The sequence below is a fragment of the Amphimedon queenslandica genome, unplaced genomic scaffold (genome assembly GCF_000090795.2).
Source record: "Amphimedon queenslandica unplaced genomic scaffold, v1.1 AMPQUscaffold_13506, whole genome shotgun sequence".
Lineage (NCBI taxonomy): Eukaryota > Metazoa > Porifera > Demospongiae > Haplosclerida > Niphatidae > Amphimedon > Amphimedon queenslandica.
Genome location: NW_003546258.1, coordinates 35,229 through 60,948, shown reverse-complemented (window position 1 = coordinate 60,948; position 25,720 = coordinate 35,229). Strand labels below are relative to the sequence as shown.

General features: G+C 37.7%; 4 protein-coding genes across 5 annotated transcripts in view; 1 reads left to right on the top strand and 3 right to left on the bottom strand.

Annotated features, from left to right (window-relative positions):
• LOC100635891 (vacuolar protein sorting-associated protein 8 homolog) overlaps positions 1–5,367 on the bottom strand; it is a 9,436-nt gene extending 4,069 nt beyond the window's left edge. The window contains exons 1-30 of the mRNA XM_020008781.1: positions 5,230–5,367; positions 5,117–5,176; positions 4,969–5,069; positions 4,816–4,897; positions 4,717–4,749; positions 4,609–4,663; positions 4,454–4,513; positions 4,308–4,387; positions 4,141–4,227; positions 4,015–4,082; positions 3,916–3,969; positions 3,723–3,822; positions 3,609–3,665; positions 3,346–3,435; positions 3,164–3,283; positions 3,016–3,099; positions 2,443–2,529; positions 2,113–2,223; positions 1,922–2,012; positions 1,652–1,698; positions 1,500–1,592; positions 1,388–1,434; positions 1,234–1,335; positions 1,142–1,182; positions 1,006–1,088; positions 777–866; positions 634–728; positions 456–528; positions 360–405; positions 24–124 (exon numbers count right to left, since the gene is read on the bottom strand). Coding sequence (XP_019864340.1) covers positions 24–124; positions 360–405; positions 456–528; positions 634–728; positions 777–866; positions 1,006–1,088; positions 1,142–1,182; positions 1,234–1,335; positions 1,388–1,434; positions 1,500–1,592; positions 1,652–1,698; positions 1,922–2,012; positions 2,113–2,223; positions 2,443–2,529; positions 3,016–3,099; positions 3,164–3,283; positions 3,346–3,435; positions 3,609–3,665; positions 3,723–3,822; positions 3,916–3,969; positions 4,015–4,082; positions 4,141–4,227; positions 4,308–4,387; positions 4,454–4,513; positions 4,609–4,663; positions 4,717–4,749; positions 4,816–4,897; positions 4,969–5,069; positions 5,117–5,176; positions 5,230–5,352 — 2,361 coding nt within the window. The 5' untranslated portion in view covers positions 5,353–5,367. The remainder of the gene's footprint in view (positions 1–23; positions 125–359; positions 406–455; positions 529–633; positions 729–776; positions 867–1,005; positions 1,089–1,141; positions 1,183–1,233; positions 1,336–1,387; positions 1,435–1,499; positions 1,593–1,651; positions 1,699–1,921; positions 2,013–2,112; positions 2,224–2,442; positions 2,530–3,015; positions 3,100–3,163; positions 3,284–3,345; positions 3,436–3,608; positions 3,666–3,722; positions 3,823–3,915; positions 3,970–4,014; positions 4,083–4,140; positions 4,228–4,307; positions 4,388–4,453; positions 4,514–4,608; positions 4,664–4,716; positions 4,750–4,815; positions 4,898–4,968; positions 5,070–5,116; positions 5,177–5,229) is intronic.
• Positions 5,368–5,403: 36 nt separating this feature from the next.
• Positions 5,404–8,134, bottom strand: LOC109593750 (RNA-binding protein 33-like). Of its 2 annotated transcripts, XM_020008791.1 has the most exons (6): positions 7,505–8,134; positions 7,394–7,450; positions 7,252–7,326; positions 5,722–6,929; positions 5,595–5,675; positions 5,404–5,519 (listed from the first exon to the last, which is right to left on the bottom strand). In XM_020008791.1, the coding sequence occupies exons 1-5, from the start codon at positions 8,064–8,066 to the stop codon at positions 5,640–5,642; spliced, it is 1,938 nt and encodes a 645-aa protein (XP_019864350.1). In that variant the 5' UTR covers positions 8,067–8,134; the 3' UTR covers positions 5,404–5,519; positions 5,595–5,639. The 2 variants fall into 2 exon arrangements, with proteins under 2 accessions (XP_019864350.1, XP_019864349.1); XM_020008790.1 differs by having other exon boundaries at positions 5,404–5,675.
• An 83-nt stretch (positions 8,135–8,217) lies between these two features.
• LOC109593749 (uncharacterized) lies at positions 8,218–11,197 on the bottom strand. The gene is made up of 2 exons (XM_020008788.1): positions 9,018–11,197; positions 8,218–8,819 (listed from the first exon to the last, which is right to left on the bottom strand). Exons 1-2 carry the CDS (start codon positions 11,128–11,130, stop codon positions 8,269–8,271), a joined length of 2,664 nt encoding a protein of 887 aa, XP_019864347.1. The 5' UTR covers positions 11,131–11,197; the 3' UTR covers positions 8,218–8,268.
• Positions 11,198–11,299: 102 nt separating this feature from the next.
• Positions 11,300–25,576, top strand: LOC100631474 (type I inositol 1,4,5-trisphosphate 5-phosphatase). Its single transcript, XM_020008789.1, has 19 exons — positions 11,300–11,584; positions 11,830–11,868; positions 12,099–12,199; positions 13,432–13,519; positions 13,606–13,669; positions 15,082–15,110; positions 15,206–15,307; positions 15,455–15,504; positions 15,558–15,624; positions 15,702–15,757; positions 16,024–16,108; positions 17,919–18,092; positions 19,471–19,541; positions 19,850–19,900; positions 21,266–21,326; positions 21,741–21,800; positions 22,374–22,464; positions 23,418–23,852; positions 25,077–25,576. The coding sequence occupies exons 1-19, from the start codon at positions 11,531–11,533 to the stop codon at positions 25,487–25,489; spliced, it is 2,091 nt and encodes a 696-aa protein (XP_019864348.1). The 5' UTR covers positions 11,300–11,530; the 3' UTR covers positions 25,490–25,576.
• The last annotated feature ends 144 nt before the right edge of the window (positions 25,577–25,720 follow it).

The following is a 25,720-nucleotide window of genomic DNA, read 5'->3' as shown; positions in this document are numbered from 1 at the left end:
AATTAGAAGAAGTACATATGTACCACAAAACCACAAATCCAATCACTTACAAACGAGAGAACATTTAGAAATTCCTTTGTGTCGAATTCCAGTAAAGTCTGTATGTGTGGATAACGTGCTTTGTCTAAACAAGAGGAATCAAATGACACGTTGAGCTTTTATTGTGTGTGTGTATTGTAGTAGAAATCACTCATTTAAAGCAAAATTTGAGTTAATTTTGCATTCGTAGTAACTATGCTCTCATATCTCCGACTTATTCAATTAGTCTCTTCCTCTCTTCCCCTCTCTCTCTCTCTCTCTCTCTCTCTCTCTCTCTCTCTCTCTCTCTCTCCCTCTCTCTCTCCCTCCCTCTCTCTCACCTGAAGGATTGTGTGTGTTGTTTGGAGTTAAAATAGTTTCAAAAATCTAAACAAAAAGAGAACTAAGTCACATCTCCTCTCTCTCTCTCTCCTTACTGATGTCTTTGCTAGCAATTGCTTTGAGGGTGGGATATTTCCTGAAGGATAAGCCAAACCACTTAAACAACACCTAATAATGATAATCAACAAATCAAATCAAATCAATGATCAGTGTAATGCAAATCAAATCAAATCAAATCAGATCAATGATCAGTGTAACACAATATCACTGCACCTTATGTACACCAGCAGTTTGTAACCTATTTTCTGATAATGATCAGAGAGCGATTTGTTCCTCTTCATTGAAGTTCTTAATTGTAACAGCAACTCCTGTACATGAAACTATTAATTAATAACCTTAATAATTAACTAATTAACCAGAAGAGGTGTGGTGTAGTCATGGAGACCGGAATTATAAATATAAAACATTGCATCATACAACTGCTGTGACCAGCAAAGCTCAACTATCTAATGAGAGAGAGAGAGGGGGGGGAGAAAGAGAGAGAGAGAGAGAGAGAGAGAGAGAGAGAGAGAGAGGGGGGGGGAGAGAGAGAGGGGGGGGAGAGAGAGAGAGTAGAGTATTTTAAAGAGGCGCTTATAAACTGACATGATGAATATCAAATGAAGTTGCTTCAATATTCAAAATGCATTGCTCAAGCTCTTTTCTCGTTCCTTCCTCTTTATAAAACTCTAAAATAAAAAACAAACAAACAAATAAATAATAATAATAATAATACTCTCACCAATCAAATCCTTGGCGACTATTGTACGTACAGAAGATATCCTATTATTAAGGACAATAAATAAAAGGGCGTGGTTATGGGTGTGGTCTGACTTTTTATCAACAAGGAAAGAGTACAGTACTTCGAGGAACGTCCTTTTACAAATTTTACCCTCTCCACTAAAAGTATCGTAAAGAGGGCCAAACAAAAGATCTCTAAATAATGCCCGCCACAATAAATAAATAAATTACAAGTTGTTCTACTAACAATTTTTCAAGACGTACACAAGTATTAAAGGCAACCCTGATGACAGACTGAGGGAGAGAGAGAGAGAGAGAGAGAGAGAAATAATGAGATATTAGTTATTTAATAAATGCACCTCGTAATATTTCTGAAGGTTTTGCTCGGGGACTCTTGTCGGCTTATTAACAATCAGTTTGATGTCGACAAATCCTTGCAATATATCAACCACCTGCAAACCACATCAGACGTTTACACCTGCTGTACCATCACGTGACAAAAAAGACTTACCTGGTCCATCACAAACTCCTTTCTCTTCTTAGTAGAGCCAGACAGACCTGGGAAGAATAAAAATAAGAGAAAAATGAAACGAGAAAGTGCGTGTAGCAGGAAAAGTTTGAGGCTAAGACATTTGCTATTTTTTGAAGTATTCTATAAAATTACTCAGTCAAGATTAATCTCATATGCTATAAGAAAGCTCAATTGTAATTTTTTGTGGAGAATTGTATGAAAGTTAAGCTCCTATTTAGAGCTTTCAGTAGCAGAAAATATTCATTTTACCAACGACAGCTTTGGCCTTTCCTTCATAAAACTGTAGCCCCAACTCAATGGCTTTCACATAATCGCCTTCTTTGACAAGACTTGCAAGCCTCTAATAATAATTATAAGATAAAAAGTGATTACTTAATTAATTAACTGTCTAATCAATTAAATGATTAATTGCCTAATTAATTGATTGATTAATTAATTACTTCCTTCCATGATTTAATGACTATCTTGTGGACCGCGTGTAGCCCCAAAAGGAAGAGCTTGTTTTGATAAGACACAATGGAATTATAGCAAGCATACTCACTGGCCACAGCCTAAAAATAACAACAATCACACGGTAATATAAAAGTATAAAACAATAAATAAAAAAATAAAATATTTTAAATCGTTAATTTTGTAATATCATGAAATCTCAGTGGAAAATAATGCAAGTTTAAATTCAAAATTTTACAAATCTCTCACTAAATGAACTAAAGTATTACAGGAGGTATAGATGTACATGTATATCTAATTCACTCTTCACTCTTCATTACCAGTGCTGGACTGACGTTCCCTCCGGTTTCAAGTGATTTGTAAAAACTGGTTCCATAAACCAGTTCAACGTCTTTAAGATCCAGAACCTGAAAAAAAACATACATGTACATGTACATTGGAACAAGTGAAAGAGTTACTGATAAATAATCAACTCAACAGTATAAAAACATGTATATGCATCAGAAAATGTAATAAAAATTGAGAATTCTCTCCTAGTTATTTTTGGCAAAATTTAACCAATGACACTGTACTAATATAGTACAGGGACTTTGGCCCAATTTTTGAGTAAGTTTAAAAATTCATAAAAAATCCAAATTTAATCGGAGTCAGCTCAAACTTGCTACACAACATAAGAACATGTATATGCATCAGAAAATGTGATAAAAATTGAGAATTCTCTCCTAGTCATTTTTGGCAAAATTTGGCCAACGACACTGTACTATAGTACAGGGACTTTTGCCCGATTTTGAGCAAATTAAAAAAGTTATAAAAGATCTTATTTTGATCAAAATCAGCTCAAACTTAAAACACAACATAAAAGTATGCATAATAATAATAATTATTATTATTACTTCTATCTCCACATTATCCCTGACATTAAGCAAGTGTATTCTCTCAGTAGTGTCCATAATGACAACAATCTGACTATTGATCCACTAAAATTGTTATTAAAAAAACGAAATGTTACACATATCACATTCTCCTCCCCCTGTCTCTCACTTTGAAGCAGGTGATGGTATAGTTCACTTGCAGTTTCTTTAGCATTTGGAAGTCCGGCTTACCGTCAACCTCTTGAAGCTGAACGTAAGTTACCAAATTGTCTCGAGCAACAGCCAGGACCTAATTAGCGAGGAAGATAATTAATATTTGATTATAACATAATTAATTTATAATTTACTGACCGGGTAAAGTGCTGACTCAGATTTTTGAAGCCCTTTGTTCTCAATTAGGACAAACTGCCATGACAGCAAAGGAAGCGTATTAGGCTTCCCCTAAAATAAATAAATAAATAAATAATTTATTTATTTAAATATTAATAATCAATAAAATTGAGAACGACTTATAGTATAATAAATAAACAAATAAATAATTATTTATTTATTACTATTAATTAATTAATCACTAATAATTAATTAATCACAATTAATTATAATTAATTAATTACCGAGTGTGGAATGGCAATGAGTCCTTCCAGTCTAGGTGCCACACTGATAATAATTACCTGCCAATAAATAATTAATTAATTGATTAATTACTATAATTGAAGGGGGCGGGGCACCTGAGTCACTGTTGCCACGGCGACCATACAGTACTCCTTCAGAGGGTGACCTGGAACACTCTCAAGTTTAAGAGGCTCAAACATGAAAGCTTCACCATTACTAGTGGGGAGAGAGAGGGAGGGAGGGAGGGAGGGATAGAGGGAGGGAGGGAGAGTAGATTCTAGCAATGTACATGTACATGTAGTTGGTTACCATCCAGAGAAAAAACATTCAGAGGTCCATGTCCTGACACCAGTAAAATTACGCCTAAAATAAGACAAATAAATAAATAATTAATTAAATAATAATTACCTGAACTTGAGATAAAACACGTTACCGCCACTGTTGCTAAAAATAACTACCGAGGGATCATCAGTGAACTAAAAACACAAAAGGAGTGTCACCATGACCATAGCAACGGATAGACCACCCCCTCACTTTAATACTGAGGACGGCATAGCCAGGAGGATGAGCGTCTTCAATAAACCTAAGCGTCTTATTGCTCTCAAGATCCCAGTGAGTGATCTGAAGGGAAGAGAAGAATAAAGAGAGAGAGAGAGGGTGGGAGAGAGGGAGAGAGAGAGAGGGGGGGAGGGTAGAGTTACCAAGCCTTTAGCGTGTCCAATAAGTAGGCGTGTCCCATCGTGAATGAGATCAATTGCTGACACAGCACCAAACGAAGACTCTATTAATTAATAATTATTAATTGATTAATATTCATAAATTAATATACATGTACATGTACACGTACCTGGGTCCGGCTTAAGGTCCTTATATGGCGTAAGCATGGACTTCATTTGATCTTTAGAATCTGTTACAATTTTAATAATAATATTTAAATCATTTAAAAAGTCCTATATGTACGTGTACAGTATATACATGTACATGTAGCAGATGTATACTTACCAAACATTAAAGCTAGTCCTCTTGATGTACCAATTACTCTATACACACCAACAGCCTGAGGGAGGGAGGGGATGACCCTATGATAAAGACACTTGATTAATAACTTACTATTGCAGTAGGGGAGCCACAAAGTGCACGAACCTAAACAAACAAAAAAGAAATAAATAAAAAATTAGTAAATGATGCAAAGCTTGATAATTTTCTTACGTTGCTTCTTGTTAACTGATTAGATATCCCTTCTAGTGACGTCTGTTTGAGTATCGTACCTTCTTTTGGATGATATAATGACCTGAGGAGAGAGAGAGAGAGAGAGAGAGGTAGACTGTAAGTGACAATTCAGCGACACGTTACACGTATTACTTGTCAAGATGAGTCGGAAAACTGGGTGCGGCTAAGACACCTTCATCATTCAACAGATCTCGTAGCCCTAACTCGTCAATAGTGGGGGCGGAGTCAGTATCCTAATGATCAAACAAACATGATCATACAAACACACACAAACACATACCTCATTAAGAATACTGTCCAATGAAGGAACATCAGTTACTTTAGGAATGTCATCCTCAAACTAAAAGGAGAGAGAGTTAAACAGGCTATAATGGAGTTTTCCATTGAAATTACGTTAGAGGTATCGAGTACAGATGAGAGACCGTCAGATGCTGACTCGCTCAGCTGTGATAACGTGTCTATGACTGAAGAAGAGCCTGCGCTGCTCCCTTTACCTGGAACAGAGCCGGTAGCCATTTTGTGTGACCACGCCCTTTACCATTGAAATGGGCGTGGTTCAAAATAAATTTATTGAAAAAATTAAAAGAGTCAATTACACAGTAATTATAATTATAAAACAATATAAAAATGCATTGCATTTGTTCCCTAAAGACTCTAAATAAGAGCATAGTAGTAGAGAGTAGCTGCAAAAAGAAAAAATTACCTAATTATACCAAACATCATCACTATTATTATCATAATAATTAATAATAACATACATGTAAGTATAACCAAATACCATCAGCACCCACACATAGCTACAACTACATGTGTTCTTCTTCATTCTTCATTCTCATTTCCTATTAATCACACAATAAACACTATTTGCACTGACATAAAACCTACTTGTACTTGAAAAGCTTCAACATCATAAGGTGCAGTACTGACGTTGCTATGACAAGATGCTGCTTGAGCAGCAGGTGATGGAGTACGGCGACTAACCGACACATTAATGCTGTGACCAGGAGAATTCGGGGAAAAATTTTGGTGTCGCAAAATAACCAAAGACCCAGCAGGAGGAGCCGGCGGATTAGAATTAGACTGAGAAATATGAACGTGATGTTGGTGAATGGACGATGAAGTTTGTGGATTAGATGCAGTCCTGGAATTAAGTGAAAAGTCCTCTGGTAGAGTATTACTCTTTTTAGGCGGAGGATTTCTCTTTGAAGGAGAGTTTCCAGCTGGTTCTGAATTTTGCCTTGAGCGGATAGCTGGTTTATCAAAGGCTCCAGCAACAGAAGAAGAATAAATCTGAACAGTAGGACCAGCTGGTTCGTTTGGCCAACTATTGGTAGGGTATTCAAGTTGCCCTCCAGGTCCATAGCTATCAACTTGAGGCATCTGTCCACTGAGAAAGGGAGAAGGAAGAGGAGGAGGAACATTGATTGATTGATCGATAACCTGTTGCTGGTGCTGCTGTGATGAAATGCCAACCATAGTACCTTGTTGCCATCTTGTTGACAAGGACTCTCCAGTTTGCTGAGAGGGAGGAAGAGGAGGAGGAGGGGAACGCTGGTCTTGAGGAAGAACAGGTCGAGTATAATACTGATCATATTGAGGAGCTTGTGATGAGGAGCTAAATGACGGATGAAATGAGGAGTGACTTTGATCGTGAGGTTGAGGAGGTGGTGGGTGATAATTCTGATCAAGTTGTTGATTAGGTGGGCGGTAAGACTGACCAGATTGTTCGCGGTAATATTGATTGGACTGATGAGGAGCAGGTGGATCGGAATACTGATTAGGTTGTTGAGGATACTGAGTGGGCTGAGGGTCAAAGTGAGAAGGATGATTTTGAGGAAATGGTCGAACAGGTTGGTTCCTTTGCAGATTGGGTGACCAGTCCATTGGACGCTGGAAGCTATCAGATTGATGCAAACGGTTTGATTGAGAATGTGGTGAATTATGAAAATTATATGGAGGAGCTGAAATTTGACGTTGATATAGACCTCCTCTTCCTATTTGATGATGAGGAGGATGAACACCACGAGGGACAATAGGACGCTGTTGGGCAAAAGGAGGAGGAGGATTAAAAGAACCTCTTAAAGAATGAGAACCTAAAGGAATCATATAATACATAGAATAAAGAATACTTATAAATTCAGTTAATACTAATGTACATGTACCAATATGAAATGTCATTCACAATGAATACAAAAAATAGTATGAAGATAGTACAAAATTCCCCTATGGATTGATGACATATGGAAGTGTTTGTACTGATAGTATGTGGTATACAGAATTGTGCCAAATCATTTAATATGATATCATTAAAACCAAGTGGATCAGCATATTATTTTACAATAACTCAACATTATAGAAGCTGTATTGATAAGTACATGTACATGACAAGTTGACAACATGAAAGTGCAAGGTAACCTGCTGGATATAGCGGTTGATTTGGTACTTGATTACTTGGAGGACAAGACATACATGTATCTACATGTACTGGATCTGTATAGAATAAAGAAATAGAAAGAGTGTGTGTACATGTGTATGAGTGTTATATAGAGGAGCTAACTGTTTCCAGTAGAGGAACGTCTTTGTCCGTCATTGTAAAATTGCTCCTGGTATTCAACTAATTTATAATTTAATAATGTAATAAACATAGTGTAGACTCTATAGCTCTTACCTAAGATGTATCTGACATTAGCAAACTGGGCATCATTTTCTAATATCTTGTAAATAAACTTGAGTCGTCCAGGCGATATAATTGCTTTTTGCTCCAGTTCTCTGAAAAGGATGTAGATAGAGGTGTAATTTTCAGGATTACTGTCAATTTCGTGACAGAGCATTTCCAAAAGGGTACGCAGCAAGGGCTTGGTCAGAGAAGAAACCAGTTTTACAAGACATGATCTCATTCCAACAAGCTTGCACTTCTCATCAGGGATGTATCGATAATCCTCAAGTTTAGGTGGCCTGAACTGGTTTGGATCACGGAGGGAATCGGCGTATCTCTTTAATTCAGCCAGCTCCAGTAAAATCCTCAGAATGTCGTTGGCATCTTTCTTCTCGTAGCAATACTTGTGACGCAAATCAGCCAAAAGGGTGAGTAGGGATTTATCATCTTTTGCTTCATTTGTGAGTATTTCCGCCAGATACACGAGGGATTCTTTATCTTTGACAGAGAGCTGGCGATTCATAGTATTGAGTATCACGGCTACATCAGGAGACGACGAAGGCAACGAAGACATCTTGTTCTATCCCTTCTCCTTTTCGTTTTGCTGTCTTCTTCAAGTTCCTTTGCTTGCTTCGCTGGCTAGCAGGGAAACTCAATGGGGAGTTCCCTATTTATCACCCCACCCACATAAATATTATAATTGCAATAATCAATAGACTAATAAAATTAATCAAAATTCTACAACTAAATTTTAAAGAATGGCTATACATGCATATCTACTGCTGGCCACTCAACATTGTAATGGTATTATAAAAATCCTCTTTCTTCATATAATGTTTTGACTCGTGTCTCATCATATAAATATCCCACCAGTACTTTGCTTGCTCTGGAACTTTATAAGCAGGTGGAATAGCTTCAGCGAAATTGCTTAGATACAATCTAGCAGCTATGGCAGAATACATTGGAATGGCCAAATGTCTTCTCTCCACTGACGTCCAGTCAATCCCAAAACACCGTGAGATCTTTTCATACTTTGTTGTAAGTCGAACGTGAGTCCGAGTGTCGAGATTGTCGTTATAAGCAAAGAGACTAACTTGCCAAATGCCTCCATCTGTTTCAAGAGGAAATGGAGGATCACCAAAACGAGACATGACATGCGCCACACGTAACATAAACTGCTTATCGTCAGGAAAGATATAGGAATCAAGTAATCTCTTAATACACAACCTGGTCACGTCTTCTCCGGACTCTCCATCTATCCAGATTCGTTCTTCAAGACTAGGAACTGCTAGAGGAGACATTAGGAGAGGAGTTGCTCCTGTGGGGCCTGAAATAAAATAATAACAACAACAAGTATTGGTTTGTTTACATTATATGTACAATGTACATTACGTGAGCTACTATCACTTCTGTTATTCATTCAATTTTTACTAATACACATACAACATATCATAGATCCGCTGTACAACATGCATCATGTGTGTTGTATGTATATTTAATCATTATTATAGTTATCAGTATGTACCTGTCATTGTGTCAGGGGTCTTTGGTGGGTGATACTGATACTCACTAACAACTGAACTATAATCAGGCGGTTTTGATGAAGGCAACAAAGCTCCTCCTTCTCCTCCTCCTTCCCATATGACAGGAGGGGGAGGGGGTCCTCCAGTTAATTGAGACACAGGAGTAGATTGTCCTCCTCCTGATTGGTTAAGAATAGGCCCAGCTGGAGTAGTGAGAGATGATTGAGAAGGAGGAGGAGGAGGGGGAGGGAGGGATGAGTCCAGCCCATGCATTGAATAAAGAGGTGAAGAAGGATCAAAATGAGCTAGTTGAGCTGAGCTGTAGTAACCAGTTGGAGTCACTTTTCGATGAGAGAAAAAGAAGTGTCTGAAATCTTCACTGACTCGATCCATTAACTTGATTTCTCCAATCCCTCTCAATCCGTTAATAATGGCCGATATCTCCTCTATCCTTATCAACTTGACATTCTCCAGTCTCCGATAAAAGTTCATCCGCTCCATCTGCTGATTGAAAGGGAAGGACTCCGGTATGCCAATGTACTCGTCTTGTGGTGACACGATACGAATGAAATTAATATAAGTATCCCTGTCACGAAACTCTTCGCTCAAGTCCATGCGTACCATTACAAGTCTGAGCATCATCTTTGGATTAGGAGGCATCCATTCATGAGGCAGTGGATTATCAACCAGGAGCGATTCCATGTGCTCCTTGACCAGAGACTCATTATAAGTGTGGGATAGAGCCCAGGCTATGTACCAGAGTGGATGGTCTTTGCCAAGGTTTCTTTTCGAAAGAGAGAAGTACATTGAGTATAAGTCGTTGCTCTGAGCATCATCGGTAAGTAGGTACTCCAATAGGTAATAGACACGTGGCAGGACACGTGGTATGTCTAGTTTAGACATAAGAGCATCAAACACTTTCTTTACTTCAGCCTTTGAAAGACTAGCAAATGACTCGGCCACTTTCTCTTTAAGAGCCTTTAGGCCGAGAATCTCAAGGACATTTAGCAAAGGTTCTATGTTGCTGGTACTAATCACAGAACTCTCTTCAAGGCGACGATAAAGATCCATACGCAAGTCAGGCCTATTTGGAGGATAATTAGAAACACTGCCAATGTAATCGTTATATGATGAAATTGTGCGGGTAAATGTGTTAAAGACAGTTTGGTCTCTGAGGGAAATATCGACACTAACTAGTATCATTCTTAGAAGGAGAGTTGATTCAGTAGGAATCCAGTCTGATGGAGGAGGGTTGGGGATTAAAGGGTACAAATATTGACCAGCTAGTCGCTCATTTTGAGTACCGTTGAGAACCCAAAGCATGTACCAGAGAGGGTTGAGGCCATTAAGATCCCTCATCTGCAGCGACTGGTACATTGAGAGGAGATTGTCCCTCTTGGCGTGTTCAGTAAGTAAGGTCTCCAATATATAATAAATACGAGGCAGGCTTGTGCTTCGGTTCATTTTTGATTGGATCGAACGAAACGTTTTCTTGAGTTGAAGCGAATCGACGTCACGCAGTAGAAGAGCAAAGTCTTCCTCGATCTCTGTCTTTAGCTTTAAAAGTCCCAATCGTCCCAATATACCAGTCAGTGCCTCAATGTTTTGCGGGACAATGTAGCATTTCTCTTCCAACAAGCGGTAGAGGTCCAATCTCTTAGTGTAGTCGTTGTGTGGGTAATGGCTGTGATGACCCAGTTCAGTATAATCCGATAAAATAAATGAGACATAGGTTTCGTACTGAGACGGATCGCGTGACGAGAACTGAGGGTTCATATCGATACGTGTCATTAGAAACCTCATTAGCACCCTGGGGTCATCTGGGTTCCATTCTTCAGAGAAAGAAGACGAGTCAAAGAGATCTTTGAGAAATTTACGAGCTACACCTTCATTAGCTGTTGCTCTAAGAGACCAGTAAAGATAATGAAGGGATTCTTCATCTCCCAAATCCCTCTTCAGTGACTCGTGTATTGAGAGAAGATTATCAGACTCGACTTCACCAGTCAGGAGCGGCTCCAGTAGATAGTATATACGAGGAAGAGAAGAATCCCTTGGAATCTGTCGTGAGACTATTAACAACTGCTGGATTATTTTCTGCTTAGCTGAAAGATCCATGAAAAAAGGGAAAAAATTAGCTAGCACAACACAGCAGCCACACCTTCTTCCATTAAAAGGGTGTGGTTAAAATAGATAAATTAAGTTTTATTTGTTTTGGCGGGGTTCTGTTGTGCGCATGCGTAGGTTATCCGCCATTTTGCAGGAAGCAGGAAGTTATGAATGTCTTCTCGTTTTACAGCAACACAATAATACTGGAAGAACAGGTCCCTATAAATACTATAGCCTTCCTCTTCCAGTAGTTAAAGAAGACCATAGCTTACCTCCAGTCCCAGTAGATAGACACACTCTCTCAGTATCAGCCCTACTCTTTTCTTGAAGCTTTTCTCCTCTCTCTCTCTCTCACCTTCTCTGATAAAGACTCCATTTAAAAGTGAAGCTATTCCAGAGACAGGGAAGCATGGATTGTAAAGTCTTGCTCATTTCTTCTAACCTTGGCTCAGTTTTTGAAGAAGTAAGAGTCATTATCTGCACTGCAGTACTCCAGATGCATGTTATACATGTACAAGTACATGTATCTATTCTATTTTTGAGTTACTAGTGCATTCACCTGTTTCTTATATTGTTTGTGCCTACCTATGTGTATTCTTTTTATTATTTAATTTTCTATTTGGCACCATTTGGTGTCACTTTTTTGCTACGTGCCAATTGTAATACTATTAATCTTCTCTCTCTCTCTCTTTCTCTCCTATTCACCAGCCTTCCATAGAAAAGAAGTGGCTTGCAGAGTTCAATAGAGTAAGTGTGTACATGCCTGTACATGTACATGTACACATGTACGATTAATGTAGAGGCTAATGTACTATAACTGTGTATATGTACATCATTATGTAATGTCTCATGTGGTTTCCTATTTCCTCCTTGCTACCTTGTGTTCTCTCTCCCTCCCTCTCTGTCTCTCTCTCTCTCTCTCTCTGTCTCTCTGTCTCTCTCTCCCTCCCTCTCTCTCTCTCTCTCCCTCTCTTTAGATGGCAGTGGAGAATACTCCGGACATTATTGCCCTACACTGTCAGGAAATTGGTGGGAAGGATTTTGGGGTCACAATGCCGATGGTGTTTGAGTTTGTTCGGTTAGTGAAAAGTATTGAAATAGACTCTACGATGTGTGTGTGTGTATGTGTGTGTGCATACGGCTATATGAGTGTTTTGCTGTTTGTCTATTTGAGCATATTTTCATGCTGACTGTCTCAACATTATCATTGGATGCTTGGGAAACTTGTCATTTTCCTTCTCTCTCTCTTTGATATTTTGTCCAGTGAGCATTTCACACTGCACCTTAAGCACCTGCTTAGGCTGAGCGGGTACAAATTGGAATATTTTGATTTTAGAATTAAACAGTTTGTAGCTTAGTCAACTTCCTTTGGTAGCTTGTACTTCCACCCTCCCTCTCTCTGTCTCTCTCTCTGTCTCTCTCTGTCTCTGTCTCTCTCTCCCCCCCTCTCTCTCCCCCTCTCTCTCCCCTCCCTCTCTCTCTCTCTCTCCCCCTCTATTATTTCCCCAGTCACCCTACAACTTAAAGTGTTTACAAAAGTATCTATATAATCTCGTTATATTCTCCTATACATATCTTTGCATGTGTTGACATCTTCTATTTTGCTTCTATAATTGTCATCCATCTTTGAAATATTCAGTTGTTGATGATAACTAATTACAGAGTTATGCCTGAAACCTTATATCACTTGTAAAGGATACTCCTGTAACTCTGTCATGTTTTCTATTGTCCAGCAATGAACTAAAAGTGTTTAATAAATAATAATATACTATTAGCATATACATGTACATGCATTTAATTGTTCACCATACTATTAAATGTACTGTTAATATACTAATATGGTGCTTAGTATACCGTTAATATACTAATATGGTGTTTAGTATACCGTTAATATACTGGTAGTATACTGATACTAGGATCTGCTTATTAATGATATGAATTCCAGATAATTTTGAGCCCATTATAGCTTTCAATTGTAAAATAGTGCAATCTTCCTATAAGGTTTGAATGGAGCTGGTTTGCCTTCTTGTTGAGCAATTTACATGTATGCTACCTCTTTACAGCTGTCTTTTAACTTTTCAAAATACATGTACATGTACGTCGCAAAGTTTCTGCATGTCATGCCTTTATATCATAGAAGGTAGCTGTACATCAACTCCTGCTGAAATGGATTCCTTGGAAAGCACATATGAATAGAATTATGCTGAATCTGTTTTCATTGTAAAGTGCCTGTCCTGTATAAAGTATTACATTATAGTTTGGATAGCCTAGTGTCCTGTTTTTATAGTTTTATTTTGTTTTATTTTTCAGGAAAATCAGAGAGCTACCTGGACTGACATTATTTGACAGAGTCCGCACGTTCATGGATACTGATTTCAGCATTGCTGATCAATTCACGGTGAGTCACTACTTCTGTCAAATTAGAAATAAATGAATTATGCTGATAACGATCATGCTTGCTAAAAACTTTTATGCTTTCTACAGGCTCTTGGTAATTTTTACTTCTTTCACTCGAGACTAGGATCTGTCAAGATTTGGAATTTTAGTCGTGAGTTTAATAATACACACACACACACACACACGTGTGTACAAATTTGTATATACATGTACATCATCATTATTTTATTATAATTTTATTATTATTTTATTACTATTATTATTATTGCTATTATTAAATCAAAAGTAGCTAGTGTCTATTATTAATTACCTTTAGCTCTTGTTCCCATTGCTCATTATAAGAATATGTGATATTTATCCCCACTAGCAGTAGCAGCTGCTCTCCTTTAATTTATTTTTAAAAAGTGTCCATATCTCTCTGTACTTTGATCTCATTGATTGATATTTGATGAGGGCAGCATGTTACATAATCACTAAGAGGGAGGACATGTAATTCCAGTCCTTTATTAAATAATAAATATAATTATTTATTCCTCTTTCATATTTTCTTTACAATAATTATTATTTTGTTTGTCGTTTTGTTGTTTAAGCCAAAACTTCCTTTATTACTTGTTGCAGCTGTTATAATTTGTGTGAAAGTTCTAATGGGCCGCTTCACTGCCAAGTTATGACTCTTCGCTACACGAGAGTTGTAAACACATGTTTGCTAATTAGCATAGTGTTGGCCTGTGTATTGCCAATTATAGTATCTGGGATTTGGAATTATATTTTTTCGAGTTGTTTAATCTTTTGAAGTGTCAAAATTTAAACTGTCCAATATTTGATGCTATAATGAGATAATCAAATTGAACAAACTGGCCAGTTGATCAACATTTAGTAATTTTGCTGAAATGTTTTCGTTTTAATAAATTAATCCTTATATGTACATGTACATATTGTATGAGGAATAGATTAAGTCCTTTCTCTCTCTCTCTCTCTCTCTCTCTCTCTCTCTCTCTCTCTCCCCTAATCAACCCTTCAAAGGTGTATTTGTGTGTGTACAGTAAGTGGAATTTGTTTTCCTTGAGAGACAGGCCATTATTCACATTCAATGTGTCTGTGTACTCAAACATTGAATTATGATGTGTACATATACAATCATACATACACTTGTATTGAGTCACCTGATGCATTAATGTACGTGTAAATCAAGGAAAGGAGAATGTATACAGTCAACCCTCTGACCTCCTGTTTATCCTCTACTTATAGTTCTAGTTCCTTTGGAGATAGACCAATCATACATACATATGCACATACCTGTATGTGCATCATTAATTCATTATGTATGTACACATGTATGTACATGTACATACATATGTACATGTACATACACATGTACATGTACTATGTATGTAGTATACATGCAGTACATATAGTTTGGGCTTGTGGTATGTTTGTGATAGTACCCAATCTTGCTGTCTTGTTTTTGTGTGTTAAAACTAGCCCTGCCCTTTTTTAATTCTGAGAGACTGAGGCTATAGTATATTTTAAAGTAATTATTATGTTTTCTTTTTTTACATTTAGGCAAGGAGTTTGAAGTTGTACAGAAAGAAGTGAGTTGCTTTTTGGAGTGAGAGAGAGAGGGAGAGGGAACAAAGAATTAAGCTGTGCATGTATTTATGTTTATAATGTATTTTATTTTTTTCAGTCATTACCAGTGACACAGAGTAAAGGTGCTCAGCTAAATCAGGCATTACAAAATGATCCTTGTCATATAAAGGAAAGATATCCCAATGAATTTTATCCAACTGTATGTCTATGACTGTGTGTTTGTATATTGTGATAAAAACATCTCTCTCTCTCTCTCTCTCTCTCTCTCTCTCTCTCCCTCTCTCTCTCTCCCTCTCTCTCTCTCTCTCTCTCTCTCCCTCTCTCTCTCTCCCTCTCTCTCTCTCAGGTGAGGTGGTCCAGAAAGGGTTATCTTGCTACTAGGTGGTCGGTTAACGGGTAAGTAAATTAATGTTAATAATATTAAATATATTATCACCACTCTTTTTTAGTTACAATTTCAGTTTGGCTAACGTGCACTTATTTCACGACGAAGATAATTTAGTCGCTTTAGAACAAGTGAGTTATCGAAAAAGGGTGGGGCTGGTTATTGAAATAGGCAGAGGCAAGTTATTAATGTTTTACTATCTGTATAGTCACCTTCGTGTTACAGTCAATATAGAAATCGTGCATTGAAGTACACAACTGAGAGGTAGGGGGAATCATTAATTATTATTTTTTCATAAATTTTCCTTTGCAAAAATAAAATTCTGTCATTTTTTGCTCGGCCTATGCTTGTATGTGTTATTGCTTTTGTTTATTTTTCTTTAATTTCCTTTATTTTTCCTTATTATCATATCTTGCATAAAACAAGCAATGGATAAGGAAAGGCATGTACATGTGTAAACTACACATCACATCTTTTATACACTCTCTCTTTCTCTCTTTTTCCTGGCCTTCTCTCTCTTCCTCTCTCAGACTATCACATCTGTTAGTAGGTTCTGATCCTTTCTTTATGTTTGGTGACTTCAACTTCAGATTAGATTTTCCAGCTGTCATTAAGGTACAATGATAGCGACATGTATATACCTGTATGTACTATGTTCCTGTAGTTTGGTCAAACTCCTAAACCAACAGTTTTTACATTTTCTGATGAAAAATACCCAAGGCTATATAGCCCATGGTTTTTTTCCAAAAAATGGCTCCGAAATCACCCCCAATTTTTATTACATTTTCTGATACATATTGATGTACTTATGCTGTGTAGCAAGTTTGAGCTGATTCCAACTTCAATTTTTCAAGTTACGGCCATTTTAAGAAAACGTCTAAATTCTGAAAAATACCCAAGGCTATAGCCCATGGTTTTTTCCAAAAAATGGCTCAAAAATCACCCCAATTTTTTATTACATTTTCTGATGCATATTGATGTCCTTATGCTGTGTAGCAAGTTTGAGCTGATTCCAACTTCAATTTTTCAAGTTACGGCCATTTTAAGAAAACGTCTAAATTCTGAAAAATACCCAAGGCTATAGCCCATGGTTTTTTCCAAAAAATGGCTCAAAAATCACCCCAATTTTTTATTACATTTTCTGATGCATATTGATGTCCTTATGCTGTGTAGCAAGTTTGAGCTGATTCCGACTTCAATTTTTCAAGTTACAGTCATTTTAAGAAAACGTCAAAATTTTGAAAAGTACCCAAGGCTATAGCCCATGGTTTTTTTCCAAAAAATGGCTCAAAAATCACCCCAATTTTTTATCATATTTTCTGATACATATTGATGTCCTTATGCTGTGTAGCAAGTTTGAGCTGATTCCGACTTCAATTTTTCAAGTTACAGTCATTTTAAGAAAACGTCAAAATTTTGAAAAGTACCCAAGGCTATAGCCCATGGTTTTTTCCAAAAAATGGCTCCGAAATCACCCCAAATTTTTATTGCATTTTCTGATACATATTGATGTCCTTATGCTGTGTAGCAAGTTTGAGGTGATTCCAACTTCAATTTTTCAAGTTACGGCCATTTTAAGAAAACGTCAAAATTCTGAAAAATACCCAAGGTTTTTTCCAAAAAATGGCTCCGAAATCACCCCAATTTTTAATTGCATTTTCTGATACATATTGATGTCCTTATGCTGTGTAGCAAGTTTGAGCTGATTCCAACTTCAATTTTTCAAGTTACGTCCATTTTAAGAAAATGTCAAAATTCTAAAAAATACCTTTTTCCAAAAAATGGCTCCGAAATCACCCCAATTTTTTATTGCATTTTCTGATACATATTGACGTCCTTATGCTGTGTAGCAAGTTTGAGCTGATTCCGACTTCAATTTTTCAAGTTACAGCCATTTTAAGAAAACATCAAAATTCTGAAAAATACCCAAGGCTATAGCCCATGGTTTTTTCCAAAAAATGGCTCCGAAATTACCCCAAATTTTTATTGCATTTTCTGATACATATTGATGTCTTTATGCTATGTAGCAAGTTTGAGGTGATTCCTACTTGAAATTTTCAAGTTACGGCCATTTTAAGAAAACGTCAAATTTTGAAAATTACCCATGGCTATATAGCACATGGTTTTCTTCCAAAAAATGGCTCCGAAATTACCCCAGATTTTTATTGCATTTTCTGATACATATTGATGTACTTATGCTGTGTAGCAAGTTTGAGCTGATTCCGACAATTATTTTTTGAGTTACGGCCATTTTGTAAAAATGTACCAATCTCTACTAATCATTCATCTTGTACTACATGTTGAGCTTATGGACAGTTGGCATTATTATTATTATTTACATGTACTTGTACATGTACACAATGTACACATTTATTGTTGTTGTTATTGTTGTTGTTGTTAATATTGTTTTTTGTTGTTTTTATAGCACATGGCGACACAGTATCATCAGCCTCAGTTTATAAGGAGTGACAATGGGAGCTTAGAGAAAGTTGTGTATCGGAATCCTCTCTCATCCGATGAGAAGGATAGCCTCTCTATAGAAAGAAGGAAGTTCTTCAGCAACTCACACTGTACCTTATTCACTGATAAATACACAGAGGTACACACATAAACACACTCTATGCATAATTCATGTAACTAGTGATCTATGCTTCTACATATTAATGACATGTGTCCCAATTGGTACAAATCTATACAAAAGTTTCTGTATTAAGGACAAGTAGTGTGGGCCCAATGGTGTCCTTAATAAAGAGACTACACTGTACATGTATTAAGGACAGGTAGTGTGGGCCCAATGGTGTCCTTAATAAAGAGGCTACACTGTACATGTACATGTATTAAGGACAGGTAGTGTGGGCCCAATGGTGTCCTTAATAAAGAGGCTACACTGTACATGTACATGTATTAAGGACAGGTAGTGTGGGCCCAATGGTGTCCTTAATAAAGAGGCTGCACTGTACATGTATTAAGGACAGGTAGTGTGGGCCCAATGGTATCCTTAATAAAGAGGCTACAGTGTACATGTATTAAGGACAGGTAGTGTGGGCCCAATGGTATCCTTAATAAAGAGGCTACAGTGTACATGTATTAAGGACAGGTAGTGTGGGCCCAATGGTATCCTTAATAAAGAGGCTACACTGTACATGTATTAAAGACAGGTAGTGTGGGCCCAATGGTGTCCTTAATAAAGAGGCTACACTGTACATGTATTAAGGACAGGTAGTGTGGGCCCAATGGTGTCCTTAATAAAGAGGCTACACTGTACATGTATTAAGGACAGGTAGTGTGGGCCCAATGGTATCCTTAATAAAGAGGCTACACTGTACATGTATTAAGGACAGGTAGTGTGGGCCCAATGGTGTCCTTAATAAAGAGGCTACACTGTACATGTATTAAGGACAGGTAGTGTGGGCCCAATGGTGTCCTTAATAAAGAGGCTACACTGTACATGTATTAAGGACAGGTAGTGTGGGCCCAATGGTGTCCTTAATAAAGAGGCTACACTGTACATGTATTAAGGACAGGTAGTGTGGGCCCAATGGTGTCCTTAATAAAGAGGCTACACTGTACATGTATTAAGGACAGGTAGTGTGGGCCCAATGGTGTCCTTAATAAAGAGGCTACACTGTACATGTATTAAGGACAGGTAGTGTGGGCCCAATGGTGTCCTTAATAAAGAGGCTACACCCTGTACATGTATTAAGGACAGGTAGTGTGGGCCCAATGGTGTCCTTAATAAAGAGGCTACACTGTACATGTATTAAGGACAGGTAGTGTGGGCCCAATGGTGTCCTTAATACAAAGGCTGTACTTAAGTAATGCAATACCTGAGGGATCTCTTGAGACACATACACTGTATATCAAGGGACTCAGTTTAACATTACAATACTTATTTTAAGACTCTACAGACTCTACATGTTATTCAGTAACAGATGTGGATTTATGTTAATTTATTATATTATGATTGGTTCCTCTAGTTATTACAGTATGATAAGGAGCTCTCACATTTCAAAGAGTTCAGAGAATTGCCCATACACTTTCAACCAAGGTAACACCCACACAAACAACATTAATTAAATTCATACATAGTTTAAACAGAGGGTGTGTCTCACCCCCGCTAATGATATTCATGATCACTACCAAGGAGGTCAATGAATGTTTTTGGCGGCCTAACCCACCTGTAGTTTTGTTAGAGGTGTGGTCTGTCTAGGGGGAATGATTATTGTTATGGGATGTGTTTGTTTTGGTGTGGAATGTGTCCACTGTGTGTTGTTACTTGTTATGAATATGACCTCTTCCTTTCCCTCTCTCTATTTCACACACACACACACACACACTCTCACATATGCACTGTAGCTACCCATTTAGTGAAGATGCTTCAGTAAACAATGAATACATGGAAAAAAGGTAATTAATGATATTTTATGATTCAGATACATGTACATGTATGTGTACATACTGTATGTACATGCATATATGTGCCAATATTCATGATTGTTATTAAAAAATCATTTCTTCATTTTATGATCGCTTTTAAGCAACTAAAATAACAGCCCTTTCACACTGAATCCTTTAATTGCTAATGATTATAATAATTGTGCTCATTTGTAAAAGAATATAAAATTATATTTATTGTTGTATTAATTGATAGTTATTAATTCACTTATCGCTTGTGTTGATCTGATATTCAATGTATGTGTATAAGAATAAATGATTTCATGTATTGTAGCAGCAGCAGCATGTATAATATTAGACTTTAGACTTCGTTTAATGACAGACACTTCAGACTAGAAGAAGGAGAGAGAGAGAGAGTGATTGTTAGATCAAGGAATAAATTTTGGAGACCAGTCTACGTTGTACTTTAAGAGACAGAATTATGTACACTACACGTGTATACCTTTAGACCCAACAGTGATCACACTCAGCAATTAAGAATCTATTACATTTTTGAGTAGTCAAAATAATATCTTTTCTCTATAAATCAACATCTCAATTTCCTTCTCCATGTTTCTTCCTTGAAAAGTGTACATTAGCCCGTAATTGGTTCAAGGTAATCCTTAGTCTGGTTTTTGTGGAGACATATTTCAGCTACATGTGACATTAGTAAGAATACAGGAATGATAATTGATGAGTGCTAATAGTAGCAATGTGTAGTGAGTTTGTGTATACCTAACCTTGTCATAACTGGCCATCTTTGTCCTTAAGATGTCTATGTAGTTATCTTATCTCTTAAAGCATGTCTGCCTGGCCAGAGGTGGGATAAATAATACACAAGTACTCTTCTGTATCTAATGCACTTGCTAGCTGTAACTGTACTTGAGTAAGGAGATAGGTCCATGTAGCTGTACTTTATGAAGAAGCCATTTCAAAGTTACATATTTTAATGGCTTCCTGTCTCAGTGTCTGCAGACACACACAGTTGCCTCTCTCTCCCTCCCTCCCTCTCTTTCTCCTACACATTCCTGTAGCCTGAGTCTATTGCTGGTTGTGAGTATGAAGGATTGTGTATCTTTACTAATTCAATATGTTGTGGTTAAAGTTTAGTATGGGCAAACATGTACATTCAATAAAGACTTGTGTATTTAGTATATACTGTCCTTATGTACTATGGCATGCATGTTAACATACATGTATTTGTATTTGTAGCATCTAGTACACGTATTTACATCTAGTACAACCATAAATGTCTTATTATTGTAAACTTGGCATTGTTTAAGAACGCACGACTTGTTTTTGTCGTTGTTTATGATTGTGCTTGTTTTTGTTTGTTAGATGCCCGGGCTGGTGTGATCGCATTGTTATGAATGGGCCGGCAATGGAACTAGTAAAAAAGGTACTTACACGTACATGTACATGTACACGTACATGTACATGTATATCCACATACGCCATACAAATACATGTACATGTTTTTGCATGTACTGTTACAAGTCCATTGTGATTTGGTTAGTTTTTTGTTATTATTGGATGAGCCATTAGTCATATTCATTCTTCCCCTCTTTATTTTTAAAAATTATGACTCTCCCAGTTATGTCTTTCATTATCTCTTCTGGGTTGGTGTATTCATGATTATTATGGTGGCTGGCTTGAATGTCGAGTTTACACTAGTACAGGATTGAGGGAAAACATTCTAATTGTTTAAAAATATTCATTACCTTTCTGTCAGTCTCTGTCGGTCAACCAAGACTGCTATTAATTAGGCTGAGAATATTCATAAGGTTGTAATTATATTCATCTCATCATTTAGAGCTCCATTACTCCTGTATATGACCTAATGGGCAGAGAAGTATGCACTGGAGATCACAAGGTATATCAAACATATTGCAGCTCCTTGTTGGTATGAAAATAGCTCATTGTATGTACTATGACTGTGTGTGGTGGCCCTATAGTGAAGCTCCCCCACACAATAAAAGGAGGGAAAGAGAGAGAGGGAAAGGGGTAGAGTACAGCTGCTTTTTTAATTTTAGGCAATTGTTTATTAGATGTGTTAGTTAGTTGGTTGTATTTGTACAGTAGAGGGTCAGTTGTTGTTTGTGCCCTCACTTCATGAGTCATTGATTACTGGTTGTACCATATGTTCCATTTTAACTCTGTTTGCTGGTTATCATTGTAATTGTCATAACTGATGAATAGTTTAGCTGGTGGTTAGTATAGTATAGTACTCCTTGTTATTGGAGAGCATCTTTTACCTTCCTTTGCTGACTTTAAGATTATAAACTGGCAACTGCATGTACATGTATATGTACATATATACATATATGTATAGATTCAATCCTTTCTTATTCTTTTTATAATGTGCATATGCCTTATAATGTATTTCTTATAGTCTCTTAGTGTTTTATAAAGTATTATCCTTTTTTCTCTCTCTCTCTCTCTGTAGCCTGTCTATCTCTCATTCAGTTTTAAAATCTCAGACAATGATACCTCCTATCCCCAACCACCAGAAGACCAAAGGCAGCCATTAGCACAAGGTGTGTCCCTGTACTATCATACATATACACAGGCTCTGGTACACTCTTGCATGTTTTGGGTCATGTCCATCTTGCATTTATTATTACTTTTATGTGAAAGGAATCATGTTTATATTCCAATATTTATTTGTACTATGATAATGGACGAACTGTTTGTATGCTTTATGATAGTGTGTGCTGGAATGAGGAGCTATGAATTTTCAATGAATGTTAGGTTTTGATAGTAAATCACTTGCTTAGCCTCATTCATATTTTCTCTCCTTGTTCATTGTTTTGACAAAGTGGTAGCCCTGAGCCCCTTTCCTAAGCTATAAATCTCATTTAGTTTTTCACTAAGTAAAAGAATTTGTGTATTCATTAGTAGTTGTCATTGCAGCACATACTTTATCTCACTCTCTCAACTCTGCCTCTCTCTCTCTGTCTCTCTTGTGTTCTCTATTTTTCTTTGTTGCCATTTAAAGAAAGCAGTCCCATTTCCTCCATTGCTAGCTTGGGCTTTGGTCTCTTGCCTCTTTTTAATGTCATTTTTCTTGTCTTTTTTTAACCTTTTGGCTCCCTTTTTTTGTAGATCAATAGCAGTTCAGGATTGTCCCCCCAGCCTCTGTTGTACTACTCCTCCCTCCCTCCCTTTGTGCATGTTCTTATTAAATTATTATGATATATTATATGTTATTATTGTTATTATTATTATTATTGTCATTATTATTATTATTATTTTAAGACATTCTCATGTAAAATTTTTAAACGTAGGCATACGTATATATATTATTATTATTATTTTATGTGTATTTTAAACTCATAGACACACATATATATACATGCATATAATATGGAAGTGATAGAGATTAAATAGCATTACTGATATTATCTTTTTTTATTTCTCATTTGTGTAAAATATTTAAAACACTTATTTTAATGATTATTAATAGAAACTTTTCTCTCCATTATTATAGCTCTTGGTATGACTGCCCTCCACCAGCTTCCAGTCCTACTCTCCTCATTTCTGCCCCGGCCCCATTCACAATCTATACTTAACGCCGCTAATAGCGGCAGTATTTTTGCACCTCGCCCGCTACTTCACCCTGGAATGTCACTGGTGCATGGATCTACACCGTCGTCCACTCCTGTATCCCCTATGACCTCTGTACCTAATCCTACTCTTCCGCTCTCTGTCCAGCAATTAGGAAAACCGTCTCTTCCTGCTCTCCCTCCACTTCCCATTTCGCTCCAGCAGCTCGGAAAACCCACTCTACCAATGCCTCCCTCTCTGTCTTTCTCAATAAGCCACTCTACTGTCCCCTCAGTTCCTACTCCTCTTCTATCTCTCTCTTCGGTCCAGCAGTCAGGACTACTCTCATCTCTGGCTCCTAGCTCTTCTTTTAAATCAGGTACTACTTTTACTGTCTAGTGTGGTTTTTGGTTTTGTGCATGAAAGGTGGGGGCGGGAACTGGCGCGTTAGTGGGCGGATATTTTTAAATTATTTTTGGTATGTAAAGCGATATCACTCGTTGGGATCTCTCCTCTCGCCTATTTATTCTTTATAAACACGCCTCTCTCAGTCTTTCTCTCTCCCTGTCTGTTGGAGAAGGTTGCTCCCTGTCTGCTAGTCTTGTATCCCCGGCCCCAATCTCCACTCAACCATGCAATCCTACTACCAGCAACGAGGGCCTCCTCCCGGTGATGGTAACACAACTGGTCCTTCCTATCCCCAAGGATACCCTAGCGGTGGGCCTCTTCACCCAGCCACTGCTGCTGCCGCTGCCGCTGCTGCAAGAATGCAGTGGAGCCCCAATGTCCATCCAGGACAGTGGACGTACGACTTCTACCACCATCAGCAGCAGGTAGCAGCCGCGGCAGCAGCCAGCTATCACCAGCAACAGAGCAACAATGAAGGACAGCAATCAGCTACCTCTCCTACTGATCACAGCGCTGCTGCAACTCCTCACAACATTAGGGATATACTGGGCGTCCAGCAGCAGCAACAAGCAGCAGAGACTCTGGTCAGCGAAGTTGCAAAGACGCCTTCTTACCAGAAGTCGCCAACCAGTGCTGCGGCAGTCGCTGGAAACATATTCCACTATCCTTCTCCTGCGCACCAGGATCTCAGGTCTCCCACAACTCCTAATCAAGACCATATGACTGCTCCTAGCTTTTATTTACCTACAGTGGCTGCGGGAAGACCATTTGGTAAGATATTGCTGTGGGGGTCAGCCATAGTCACGGTGCACCGGCCAGCTTTGCCCTGCAGGGAAAACTCGCAAATGCTTGTAGTCTGGCCATGCATGCAATTTAAGGTGTATCCCTTTTCTCTCTGATCCTCCTCTTATCCCTTCAGCAATATACACTTTGGGCAGTCCTTAGCTTTTGTGAGGCCACGGACCTCCTCTTTATATGAGAAGCATGCAAACTGTAGTCATTAACACACTACTGACTCTAAAACTATTTTTGGTTGTCCTTGAGAGCCAAAAACACTTGGGCAAACTCATTAATATTAATTTACTTAAAATTGTATTTAGATACTTGTAGACTGTAGCAACTCCTCGATTTTTATCATAACCATATCTTCCTCTCTCTCTCTCTCCTTCCCCCTCTCTCTTAATTTCTTTAATAGTTGGTTTTGATCCTTCTGCTCTTGGAGCTGATGGTGTCTCCATACCAGGTACTGTCCTTTATTCCAGTCCCCCTGGTGGGCCCCCTCACCTCACACTCCAGGACCCAAAAGACAAATCAAACAGCTCAAAAGATAAGAAAGACAACAAGAAAGGCCGAGCCACTTTCTCTGGCAATCAAATAGACGAATTAGAGAAGGCTTTCGTGTCGACACAATACCTCACTAACTCTGAGAGATCCAGGCTAGCAGAACGCCTTGATCTCTCAGAGAGTCAGGTTAAGATTTGGTTTCAGAACAGGCGTACTAAATGTCGGAGAACTGCATGGAAATCTGGTAGCGTTACATCTCCAACCACACCCACTGCCCCTCCCACCGTACTCAGCTCAGACACACAAGTAACTGTTCCTCAATAGATTTTTTTCTATTAAAAATTATTATTATTATTATTATTATTGTAAATTTCGAAGATATTTATAAAGAGATAGTTTACTTTACCACAAGTCTCTTATTTATTATTACTATAGCTATATAAGTTGGTTATTGTTCTTTTTCCATTATTAATAATGCTAATAAACTAGCAGTTAATTAAATGTTTAATTAATTAACGGAACAATAACAATAAATCCATTATTGTCGACTAGACT

Bases quoted from the DNA above. Each gene is read 5' to 3' on its own strand.
- LOC109593750 (XM_020008790.1), bottom strand. From the start codon at position 8,066: ATGTCTTCGTTGCCTTCGTCGTCTCCTGATGTAGCCGTGATACTCAAT. The intron at 7,451-7,504 runs GTAAGAGCTATA...ATTATAAATTAG, and splicing joins TAATGTCAGATACATCTTAG to TTGAATACCAGGAGCAATTT. The intron at 7,327-7,393 runs GTTAGCTCCTCT...TATTCTATACAG, and splicing joins ACGTTCCTCTACTGGAAACA to ATCCAGTACATGTAGATACA.
- LOC109593749 (XM_020008788.1), bottom strand. From the start codon at position 11,130: ATGGATCTTTCAGCTAAGCAGAAAATAATCCAGCAGTTGTTAATAGTC. The intron at 8,820-9,017 runs GTACATACTGAT...ATTTTATTTCAG, and splicing joins GACCCCTGACACAATGACAG to GCCCCACAGGAGCAACTCCT.
- LOC100631474 (XM_020008789.1), top strand. From the start codon at position 11,531: ATGGATTGTAAAGTCTTGCTCATTTCTTCTAACCTTGGCTCAGTTTTT. The intron at 12,200-13,431 runs GTTAGTGAAAAG...TTTATTTTTCAG, and splicing joins ATGGTGTTTGAGTTTGTTCG to GAAAATCAGAGAGCTACCTG. The intron at 15,111-15,205 runs GTGAGTTGCTTT...TATTTTTTTCAG, and splicing joins TTGAAGTTGTACAGAAAGAA to TCATTACCAGTGACACAGAG.